Source organism: Spermophilus citellus (genome assembly GCF_964194105.1).
Source record: "Spermophilus citellus genome assembly, chromosome: 9".
NCBI lineage: Eukaryota > Metazoa > Chordata > Mammalia > Rodentia > Sciuridae > Spermophilus > Spermophilus citellus.
The window spans coordinates 109381875-109394677 of NC_138191.1; the positions used below are offsets into that span (position 1 = coordinate 109381875).

Consider the following 12803-nt stretch of genomic DNA (forward strand, 5'->3'; position numbering starts at 1 on the left):
AAGCAGTGGTCCAATTAGGAGGCCATTTCAAGAACCCAGGTGAGGTCTGAAAGTATAGCTCAGAAAATTGAAAAATTAATGTTCCCAAGGTCCAGAGCACATTCTAAAGAAATGTTAATGAAACTCAGAATCTGTGCTTAGTATGTTCAAGGCCTGGGCTCAATCCCCAGCAGCAGCACCACCACCACCACACACACACACACACACAATAGAATCCAAGTGAGAGTCCAGAGTGGTAGCAGTGGATAGATAAGTGAATTTCAGAAAGTGAATAATTATGTGTCACTTATAGAAAGTTCCAACAGAGGGGCTGGGGATATGGCTCAAGTGGTAGCGCGCTCCCCTGGCATGCGTGTGGCCCGGGTTCGATTCTCAGCACCACATACAAACAAAGATGTTGTGTCCACTGAAAACTAAAAAATAAATATTAAAATTCTCTCTCTCTCTCTCTCTCTCTCTCTCTCTCTCTCTCTCTCTAAAAAAAAAAAAAAAAGTTCCAACAGACTGGTCTGCGTACAGTCTAAAAACAGGAGCTTCAAAATATTACCTACTTTTTACTCCAAAGACTGGATCTTTTTTTCCTCCCAGAATTGTAGAACCAATAGTAAGAGTGAGCACATTTGAGCATTGAAGGAAACTTCTATTCTTGGCCAAGAATAAAATTTCCCATCCCTTGGGAGTCCAGAGGTTATAAATATAAAGAAAATGAGAATAATAAAAGGGAGGCATATATGTCTTTTATTAAAATGATATTAGACCCAGTGGCTGGGTGGCTGAGGCAGGAGGATTGCAAGTTCAAAGCCAGCCTCAGCAATGGCAAGATGCTGAGCAACTCAGTGAGACTTTGTCTCTAAATAAAATAGAAAATAGGGCTGGGGATGTTATTCAGTGGTTAAGCACCTCTGAGTTCAATCCCCAGTACCAAAAAATAAAAAATAAAGAAACAAGGTTTGTTTGGCCATCTAAAATCGAACCAGTTTCAGCTAGCCCAACTAAAGAAAAACTCTCAGCCTTCAGACATCCGGTCTTCAAAGGTGAGCAAGATTTAAAGCCAGCATGATGGCTGGCACACACCAGTAATACCAGTTACTCAGGAGGATGAGATTGAGGATTGCAAATTCATGGCCAGGCTCAGCAATTTAGTAAGATGCTCTCTCTCAAAAAAAAAAAAAAAAGAAAAAAGAAAAAGAAAAAAGAAAAAAAAATTGGAGGGAAAATAGCATGGTGGTGTTATGCTCGAATTTGGGACCCCCAAAAGACCACCAGAGACAACAAAGAGGTGTTTATTGTGAGCTAGCTCAGTCCTCCGTGCTCACACAGCAACTGGTGACACTGAGAGGCCCCAAGCCCAGGGTTTGCAGCAGTTTTATACATTCTTTGGAGAAGGCAGGGACCCCCACATACATCATAGCATCTCTTAGCAAATCATCACACACCTCAGGAAAATCAAATAACAACTCTAAAAGATGATTAGCACATTCACTGGCGGGAACAAGTTGGGAGGGGTGACTGGTCACTACAAGAGGGGGATTAATTTGAACTGATTGGTTTAAATCGTGAGGATGTTGCAAGGGGAGTATGTGCCAAACTGCAGGGCTTCTAGTTTAGATACTGGTCACCACACCTAGGTGGGGGCCATCTGGAATTTCAGATATGTGATTATCTTGGCCTATCTTAGGTGATCACCATCTGCAACTTTTCTGAGAACTGTTTCCACAGAGCTTTTCTGTACTATTTTCCTGACTTTAGGACTACAGTAGGTCAGAGGTTAAGTTTCAGAGCAAAATGAGGTCCCAAGCAGAATGAGATTGCTTAGGTCTTTCACTAGCTCGGTCCTCCGCGCGCACACACAGCAACTGGTGACGCTGACAGGCCCCGAGCCCAGGGTTTGCAGCAGTTTTATACATTCTTTGGAGAAGGCAGGGACTTCACATACATCATACCATCTCTTAGCAAATCATCACACACCGCAGGGAAATCAAATAACAACTCTAAAACATGATTAGCACATTCACTGGAGGGAACAAGTTGGGTAGGGGTGATTGGTCAGTACAAAAGGGGTATTCATTTGAACTGATTGGTTTAAGCCAAGAGGGGTGTACGTGCTGAACTACATGGTTTCCCAACATGTTATCAACCACCATAAACTACTGGGGGGGTCATCTGGCATTCTAGGTATTTCCCTGTCTCATGCTGATTGGTGGTTGCTAGGGGGTTGCTATGGATCCCCACCTAGCCTGACTGAGTCAGGGACACCTGGCTCAGCAGATCTCTCCTGTTATTTGTAGATAAACAACTTAGAAGGGTGGGAAAGTGCCTAGGAGTGCTCTGTGGGTTTTTCCAAGGACAAAGGTCATGTCCCTTCCTTGGACAGGCTTTGCTCTGAGGTAGAGGCTGGTTTTTCATTGGTAGAGCATTTGTTATGGCTTAGATATTAGGTGTCCCCTAAAAGCTCATGTGTGAGACAATGAAAGTTTAGAGTTGAAATGATTGGGTTATGATCTAATCACTGTTAAACCACTGTTAGAGGGGCTGGGGTTGTGGGGTCTGCAGTAGGGCACTTGCCAAGCATGTGTGAGGCACTAAGTTGGTTTGATCCTCAGCACCACATTTAAATAAAGGTATTGTGTTCACCTACAACTAAAATAAATAAATATAAAACCCTGATAGCGATTGACTGAGTGGTAATTATAGAAAGGTAGGATGTGGCTGGAGGATGTGGGTCCCTGGGGGCACATGCCTTTCCGGTATATATTTTGACCCTGGAGAGTGCGAGTTCTCTCTGCTTCCTTGTTCAGTGTACTGAGCTGCTTTCCTCTTCCACACTTTTTGCCATGATGTTCTGCCTCACTTGGGCCCAAAGCAATGAAATTGGCCATTTGTAGACTGAAATCTCTGAAACTGTGAGCCCCAAATAAACTTTTCCTCCTCTAAAATTGTTCTTGTCAGGTCACAGTGGTGAAAAAGCTGACTAAAACAGCACTCATGGGTTCAATCCCCATTACTAAAAGGGGAAAGAGAAAAAAAACAAAAAAGACAAGAACAGAGTGGGACAAAAATTCAGCAAGGACACCTAGACAGTGAAAGACCAGGGCAGGGTAACAGAAACAGGCTGTTGATAGTGAAAGGAAAGCAAGGAACCGGGAGATGAAAGTTGGAGACTAGGCAGAGATACACAGTGAGTTTGTCAGAGCTGACAAATAAAGGCCATCTCTGTATAGATGGAGAAAGGCAACACAGGCTTGGGAGTTGGGACTTTTATAGGGCAGGCTCAAGGATTACAGACTCCTAATTCGGGTAGTTAAGGGTGGGATTGGTATGAGGGAGTGGTGATATGCCCTTGGGCAGGAAAGAATACAGATGGTGAGGGGTTGTGTTGGTATGAGGGAGTGGTGAGGCTTTCTCAGAAATGCCCTTGGGTGGGAAAGTGAAATTTTTCTTAAAATGGAGGTTGTCATTTAAAATGGCTGTCCAGATGCTAAGCAAGGACCTTACAGATAGGACCATAGCCAATTGAAAAAGGATTAAATTTAGAGGATAAGGATTTTCCTCCCTAGAGTTGTAGACACTGCTAGAGGGGTAATTCATTGATTTAACCTAATTGATAAAATAGCTCTCAAACTCTTCCCCTATCTTGCCTTAGATTCTCTGCTTACCAACATCTTTAATTGATGCCATGGTTATACATATTTTGAAGAAAAGAATGATTCCTATTAAGAATGGAATGAATGCTTGGTATCAGTTTCCCATGACTATGGTATGAATCACACACACATACACACACACACACACACACACACACACGCGAACACATACACACACACATCTGAGGAGCTGAAAGCAAAGAATGAGGTGATCCCATCAGTTTCTGTCACACTGTGGCATTCTAACAGGAGCAGCCAGTCTGTTTTATCTTTTTATCTAGCTCATTCTGCTTTTTCTCTCACATAGACTACTAAATCTACATTACTCTCTTGTTAAAACACCTATAATGATAATTTATGACAGTCCAAAACCCAAAATGGGGGCTGGGGATGTGACTCAAGCGGTAGCGCGCTCGCCTGGCATGCGTGCTGCCCAGTTCCATCCTCAGCACCACGTACAAAGATGTTGTGTCCGCCAAAAACTAAAAATAAATATTAAAATTCTCTCTCTTAAAAAAAAAAAACCCAAACTGTACTTTCATCATAGGGTCTTTCCAGAGGAAGAGGAGACAAGACCTCTATTTCAACTTTCCAGGCTCTAGACATTTTACAGAAAATAATTCAAGGGGCTGGGGATGTGGCTCAAGTGGTAGCGCACTCGCCTGGCATGCGTGCGGCCCCGGTTGGATCCTCAGCACCACATACCAACAAAGATGTTGTGTCCGCGGAGAACTAAAAAAAATAAATATTAAAAATTCTCTCTCTCTCTCTCCTCTGTCACTCTCTCTCAAAAAAAAATTAGAAACTATCCTTTAAAAAAAAGTAATTCAAGGATTTGTCAGATTTTAACAAAGAGGAGGAGTTCATTAGAAAGTGAAATGTGAAGATACACATTCTCAGAGCAGAATTCAGACTATCTCTAGAGTTACAAGTGCTTTTGAAGTCTCTTCTTTTAAAGGATACTTTGTGATGGATGGCATAGGAAGGTGTGGGATAGCAACATCAGCCTAGTGAACTCAGTTCTTTGATTGCAGATCTCTAGAAGTTGATGGTGGTCTGATCTTCCAGGATCTTCAGACTGACATTATCTCTTCTGTCTGGATGATGTTTGGAATGTGTCTATATTATTGGTTTGTTTAAATACATCTCCCTATGCTTTATCTAATCCAAAAACACATTGTGTAGGCTAACAGTGTACTTAAACTTTGATCAAAATGAGGCAATTTGCATAGATTAATTAACTTACAAAAACTTAAAAACAAATCTGGGGAGTAAGTCTGACCATGGAGCTTTTAGATTTACAGCTACTGTCTCTTTTTCTTCCCCCTTTGTCTTCTTTCTGCCTATCTTTATTCCTTTCATTCTACCTTAAAGGTCCTTCATTACTGACATTAGTCTACTTACTATTCAAGGCCCTTTTTCTAATACTTTCCTTTTATATACCCCAGAGGGGTAATCAAGACAAGAGGTTTGGAATGGAATTTAGACAATTTAGACTTTGACTCTCAGAGATTAGCATGACACTCCAGCAGCAGCATAAGAAGAAACTTCTCACTCAAACTGTTGGATAATGCATGTTGTCAACTCCCATCTGTATGGTTCACCATATCATGAATTAAAGTTGATTTGAAGGTGAGGTTAGAATTTTTCCCTGAACCTAGAATTCATAATTATAACTCTGAAAATAGCCAGTGCATCAGTCAGTCTAAAATTCTCCTTGTTCCGGGCTGGGGATGTGGCTCAAGCGGTAGCATGCTCGCCTGGCATGCGTGCGACCCCGGTTCGATCCTCAGCACCACGTACAAACAAAAATGTTGTGTCCACCAAAAATTAAAAAATAAACATTAAATTCTCTCTCAAAAAAAAAACTATTCTAAAAAAAGAGATTAAAAAAGTAAAATAAAAAAATAAATAAAATTCTCCTTGTTTGAGCCATCCTATTTTCTTATATACACCAATGATGATTCCCAGGAAGAATATTTTCTGTTCATTGCCTATTTAATCCTTTACTAGACAACTCAATATCACTTCCTCTGCAAATCCTTTTTCTGGCCCCACCCTGCAGTGGTTGCATTTTAACACCAGTGTACTAAGCAGGAATTATGGTCAAAATTATCCTCGGAAATCCTTTAGGAAGGGACAACTTAGGAGACAGCTATATTGTTCTCTTGCTATTCAGTAGAGTCAGTTTTTCTCCAACATGGCAACAAATCACTTTTTAAAAAAATATTTTTTAGTTGTAGATGGACACAATGGAATTGGCTGTCTATGGACTGATGCCTTTGAAACCATGAGACCCCAAATAAACTAACTTTTCCTCCTCTAAAAAAAAATTTTTTTTTTTGGTATAGGGGATTGAATCCAGGAGCACTCAAACACTGAGCCAAATCCCCAGCCCTATTCTGTATTTTATTTAAAGATAGGGTTCTCACTGAGTTGCTTAGCCCCTCACTTTTGCTGAGACTGGCTTGAACTTTGATTCTCCTGCCTCAGCCTCCTGAGCCGCTGGGATTACAGGCGTGCACCACTGTGCCCAGCCTAAAATTATTCTTGTCAGGTCTTTTAGTCAGAACAGAAAAAAAAAAAAAAAAAAAAAAAAAAAAAACCTGACTAAAACACTCACATTTGAGTAATTAATGCAGGAATGCCCTGGGCTGCATATTTTTCTTATGCAAAGGACCAGCACAGGCCAGCCTATGTCTATGGCACAGTCCACAGCACAGCACTTTCAATTCCTCTGGGTCACACCTCTTCAGCATGGATCCTAAGGCAGTAGCTCTGACCACCCTCCCTTCTTTTCTCATCCACTTCCATTCCTTTCCTACATAGCTGCTTATGGTCTTCAGTCTGACAAGTGAGCACTACAATCCCAGATTCCACCTATCCCCACTGGAAACTGAACCCAGGGTCTTGTGCATGGTAGGCAAGCATTCTACCTTGAAGCCTCATCCCTAGAGACATTTTTAACTGTCTCTATATTCCATCTTTCCCCACTAGACACACAAGTAGAAGATGGGCCCTACTGAATAGAGAGCCAATCCTTGCAGGATAATTTCAATATAGTTCTCTATCTTTATTAATAACACCACTGCACACATGAGGGAAACAGTGTTTTTCTGGAAAAAAACTGGAGTTCATCACATTTCAGATGTGGAGGTAAACCCTGATGTGGGCAAGGGACTCTGGCAGTCGGAGCAGCTGCAGTAGGGCTCAGAGGAGCAATCCCTCTTCGTGGCAGGTTTTTGGGCAAGGATCATCCCTTCCAGGTCCTTCACTTTGTTTTCCACCATCTGAAGTTTTTTCAGAATTTTTTCTTGCAGACCCAAGGACAGGAAGAAATTACTACTGTTTTGATTCTGACCATTCCCTTCCGGGTTGGCTAGCAAAGCCTGAAAAAAATCTGAGCCCTTCTTGTAAAGTTGGTAGAGTGTGATTATAAACAGCAATATTTTCTAAAACAAAACAACAGAATTTGAGTGTTATTTGTTCATTCATGTCAAATGCCAGTTTACTATAAATACAAAAGGTCTAATAGTAACAGTAATACCTCATTCCTATGCCAGAACTTTCATTTAACAAAACATTTTCACATCTATTTAATCTTTTGAATATTACTACAAACTGAAGCGGTAGGCAGTTTTTCAGACCACTATACTTTGGAAGTATTTTTGCATTTATTTAATGAAGATTAATAAACCAAGTACAGTGGTACACACCTATAATCCCAACTACTTGGGAGGCCTAGGCAGGAGGGTTACAAGTTCAAGGCCAGCCTCAGCAACTTAGTGAGGGCCTAAGAAATTTAGAGAGAATCTGTCTCAAAATAAAAAATAAAGGGCTGAGAATGTGGCTCAGTGGGTAAGCACCCAGGATTTAATCTCTAGTACCAAAGTAAATAAAAAGGGCTAGGGGTGTAGTTCAGTAGGCAGCTTGAGTAGCACATGTGAGGCCCTGGGTTCAATCCCCAGTACCAAAAAAATATTATATGTAGTAAGTAATATTATTAACTTGCTGAAATTTGCCACATGCCAGACTCTCTGCTAGAAGTCACTTTGTCTATGCATGACCTATATTTATGCAGAAAAAAACCCTGGATAACTATTTAGATATCTTCAAATTTAGACCCTTTCATTGTTCAAGGTCCATATTGGAAACAGTAGAACCAGGACTAAATTAATCCAGGAATTTTTACTTCCAAGTATAGTGGTCTGAAAAGCTAGATTTCCTGGTCGTAAAAGTTTGTTTTAATATGCTAAGACAGATTCCTGCTGGGATGGAAATAAAATCAATCGGGCTGGGGATGTGGCTCAAGCGGGTAACGCGCTCGCCTGGCGTGCGTGTGGCCCGGGTTCGATCCTCAGCACCACATACCAACAAAGATGTTGTGTCCGCCAAGAACTAAAAAAATAAATAAATATTAAAAAAAATTCTCTCTCTCTCCTCTCTCACTCTCTCTTTAAAAAAAAAAAAAAAAGAAAAAAAATCAATCACTTTTTTTTTGTTGTTGTTGTTAAAATGACTAGCCCTGCTTATTGAATATTGCATATGCTAAGCTTTAATCTGCACAACAATCCTATGAGGGAAAAAGTTAAGGAAAAAGGTGCTTAGAGGTTAAGTGATTACTCTCAGGTTACAGAACAAGTGATTCAATAGAAACTGAGGCCTAAGCAGTCTGAGTCCAGAGCCACAACATTAACTACTCTGTAATACCATTAACCATCCCACTGCTTTAAAAAAAAAATGGCTGAGGTGTCTGAAGACCTGCAAGCTCCTCTTTCAGACTGAGCTAAACCCAGAATTAGAGTTTGTTTCCTTTTGCTCCTTCCTCCCTTCCTTCCAGTTGAACCCAGGGGTGCTTTATCACATCCCCACCCCCTTTTATTTTTTTGAGACAGCGTCTCTCTACTAAGTTTTTGAGGCTAGCCTTGAACTTGCAAATTTACAATCTTCCTGCCTCAGCCTCTGGAGTTGTGGGATTATCAGTACACACCACTGTGCCCAGTAAATTTGTTTTCTTATTTGGTTCTTCTATTAACTAACTGAATATGTGTGTACACACATAATCTCTTCTGTTGAAAGTCAGTTGAATCACATTCAATGACATTTTGGAGAACTTAATTTGGAATCCTAAAAATTGGGTTCAAATCTCAGTTTTGTCAGTTCTAATGACATGAACTTGGGCAGGTGATAACCAAGTTACCTCACCTACAAAATGGAGGTGATAATCCCTGGCCTGCCTACCATGCAGGGTTTTGAGAGGTTGCTGGACCTATTGGTGCACATTTGTAAATCCCAGCTATTCTAGAGGCTGAGGCAGGAAGATTTCAAGTTTTGGGCAAGCCTTGACAACTTGGCCAGATCCTATATCAGATAGATGATGAAGAGAAATAGGGCTGGAGATGTAGCTCAGTGGTAGAATGTCCTTGGATTCAATCCCCAGTACTGCAAATAAAGTGAATGCTACAAAATTATCCCGTAATAACTTATGTATTTATCAAGTAAACCACTATTTAAGAAAGTCCTCTGTAGGGCTGGGGCTGAGCTCAGTGATAGAGCACTTGCCTAGCACATATGAGGCACTGGGTTTGATCCTTAGCACTGCATAAAAATAATAAAATAAAGGCATGCTGTCCATCTACAACTACAAAAACTTTTTTTTAAAAGTCCTCTTTAAATCCCGTCTCCTTTTACTTCTATTGAACATTAATGCACTTTAGTTTCCTCATTTGTCATGTGAAAATAACCTCTATCCATTTCATATTAACTATTGGGATTCCCAAAACACTTTATTATTAACAAGAAATTATTAAACAGAAGAATGTAAAATCCTGAATGTTTCTCACAATCCCAGCTAGTTAAATTCCTATTCCCTCAAAGAGCCCCTAAATATGGATGGAGGCTTATCTTGTTAAAACAGAATAATAAAAAACATTGTGATGACTTTATATACTTCCTTATCAGTTAAAGAGCACTGTCATAGTAAGAACAGAAATACCCAAGATCCTGGTTATCCTACAATGTTTATTCTATAAACATAGTAGGCACTCAAAGATAAATAAGTGATCAAATAAGTTTCGGGGTAAGAGTATGTATTTGTTTGGTCTATTTTATGACAGCAGACAAGCAAAAGATCATTGTAAGAAAAGAACATTTTATGCTCAAAACCCAGAGGTGGAGATTTTCCAGGATAACTTAGTTTCTACCATCTTGATACATGGGTTCACACTTGATCATCTACATGGTCTTAAATAAAGATAGGTGGCAGCAACATGGGAGAAACAATCAAAATTCAATTTATAACTATTTACATTTCTCTGTAACAAAAGAGTACAACCTGAATTGACCGAACACTTCGTTTCCATAAGACAATTAATCCTACTGCCAACAAAATTAAAAAGCAAATCCTCAGGGCGATTTGCACAGCCGGAGCAAGATTTTCCAGTAGCCCCAAATTTGTTTGCTGAGGCACATTGGTCTCTCCCAGAAAAGTTGCTTGTAGCCAATTCCATAATGTGCCGAGAGAGAGAGAATCCAAGAGGTTGTCCCAAGTAGAAGATGAAGGTGAAGATGGTGTCATTTTAATACAGCTTCAGGAACTACATGTGCAGAGGCTTCAGGAATTTAGACTGAGTTAGGGAGAGTGATCTGGGAGCCCAAATGTTCTGGAGTCATTGTGAGCTGTGCTTTGTGATGTCACTGTTCCAAAGGTCAGATCCTTCTCACTCAAAATCAGGCACTAGCCTGTGTTTTCAGTTTATTCTATTGCTTCCTTTCATCTTTGGCTAGTCGCGGCACTCTCGGATATAATTTTCTGCAGTGATGGAAATATTTTATATTTGCCTTGTCCAATGTGGTAGCCACCCTTCACTTCAAATATGGGTAGTGGCCACGTGTGGTGGCATACATTAGGGACTATAACCCTGGTCATTCTGGAGGTTGAGGCAGGAGGACTATAAATTCTAAGCCCACCTCAGCAACTTAGTGAGAGTCTGTCTCAAAATAAACAAAAAATACTGGGAATGTGGCTGAGTAGTAAAAAGCCCTGGGTTGAATCCCAGTGCATAAACACATACATAAATGTGAGTTGTGTTGCAAAGGAACTAAATCTTATATTTTAATTTTAATTGAATTTAAATTGTCACATGGAGCTCATGGCTACTCTCTTGGACAGTGTAGATGGAGATCATTTCCAACAATTCCTTGAAATGAATGGCAGTTATTTCTCACATGATGTGAGAAAACTGGAAATTTGAGAAGATAGGATTTAGAAAGGGCTTTCTTTAAAAGTGAGTAGTTTACTTTGTAAATGTGGAAGGCAGTTACTACTGGATCATTTTGTAGCTTTTCATTCTTTTCAAGTCACTATCATTTAGAAATTGTGATTTTTAAGAAGGGTTTTCATATATTTGAGACTCATTTGCATACCTTATACTTCCAGCACACCTATATCCATTTGTGCAATTTGGGGCTTAACATCTGTTTTCCCTGACTATTGTCAATCCAACACAGGAATCATCCATATATCCACTTTATTGACTAATATATCCCTAGTGCTTGACACATAATAGGCCTTTGAACATTTAAAAAATATATTTTTAGTTGTAGATGTACACAATCCCTTTATTTATATGTGGTGAAGACAAACCCAATGACTCAGATGTGCTAGGCAAGTGCTCTATCACTGAGCTACAGCCCCAGCCCACTTGAACATTTTTGCAAATATATTTATAGGAAAAACTGTTCATTCATCAAGTGGTTATTAATGTATTTTACTATTTGTTTAGACAGAAGCATTACAGAGTAGCTGTTAAAATAAGCCTTGGGAACTGAGGATGTAGCTCAGTGGTGGAGTGCTTGCCTAATCCCCAGCAATGCCCTCCCACCCCTTGCCTTTGAAGTTTAATGGATCTGGGTTTGAATTTTAGCTCTTTTTTTCTTTTTGCTTACTTGGGCAAGTTACATAACCTAAGCCTCAATATCTTCATTTGCAAAGTGACAATAATTCCTATCTTGCAGAGCCTGTAAAAAGGATTACATAACTTGTGTGAAAAGAACCATGTCACACATATAGGTAAGGGCTACTATTACTGTAACATTTATGACTAAATAAAAGGTATGGTAAGTCTCCAAAGCATAAGGTGCCTCAAAGAAAATCTGGCTCAAAAAAATCATTGTTTTTGATTTCTTTTCAACACATGAACACATTTAACAATAAACTTAAACACCATCTATGCAGGCATCTCAGCACACCCCTAGAGTGTCATCCACCCATCCACCACTCAGCAGTCTTTGATATCACATCTTCCTAACTTAACAGCTACTTTCAAGCCTTCAATAGGTTCTTCACTGCCTTTCAAATAAAATCCTATGAAGAACATGGCTATAGGACACAAAAATTTCTTTTTTTTCTATTTAGCTATCCAAACTTCTCTCCTTTGCCTCTCCCATTTATTCTTCCAACTACAGTCATAGTATTCTTGTTTTTTTTTAATTTTTTTTTTAGAGAGAGAGAGGAGAGGGGGAGGGAGGGAGGGAGGGGGAGGGAGGGAGAGAGAGAGAGAGAGAGAGAGAGAGAGAGAGAGAGAGAATTTTTTTTTTTTGAGAGAGAGAGAGAGAATTTTTAATATTTATTTTTTAGTTCTCGGTGGACACAACATCTTTGTTGGTATGTGGTGCTGAGGATCGAACCCGGGCCGCACGCATGCCAGTCGAACGCGCTACCGCTTGAGCCACATCCCCAGCCCGAGAAAGAATTTTTAATATATTTTTTTTAGTTCTCGGCGGACACAACATCTTTGTTGGTATGTGGTACTGAGGATTGAACCCGGGCCGCACGCATGCCAGGCGAGCGCGCTACCGCTTGAGCCACATCCCCAGCCCCTAGTATTCTTGTTAATGCCTCTAACAGTCAAAGCTGTTGCACCACAAACCCTTTGCATGTAATAGCACCCCCCCTCCAGGATTGAACCTAGCAATATACTATAACTGAGCCCCAGTCCTTTGAGACAGGGTCTAAATTGCCTATGCTGGCCGTGAACTTGTGATCCACCTGGCTCAACCAGCCCTGAGTAACTAGGATTAGAGGCATATGTCATTTTACCTGGCTATCCATCAATAGATATTGATTCTTCAAGTTTGTCTAAGTAACATGTTCTCAAA

The 12803-nt window shown here is 40.2% G+C and overlaps 1 protein-coding gene across 1 annotated transcript; it reads right to left on the reverse strand.

The window, feature by feature from the left end:
* Positions 1–6781: 6781 nt before the first annotated feature.
* Positions 6782–10506, reverse strand: TMCO2 (transmembrane and coiled-coil domains 2; the record flags this gene model as incomplete). The annotated part of the gene is made up of 2 exons (XM_081307995.1): positions 9979–10506; positions 6782–7096 (listed from the first exon to the last, which is right to left on the reverse strand). The coding sequence occupies exons 1-2, from the start codon at positions 10219–10221 to the stop codon at positions 6782–6784; spliced, it is 558 nt and encodes a 185-aa protein (XP_081164121.1). The 5' UTR covers positions 10222–10506.
* Positions 10507–12803: the final 2297 nt, after the last annotated feature.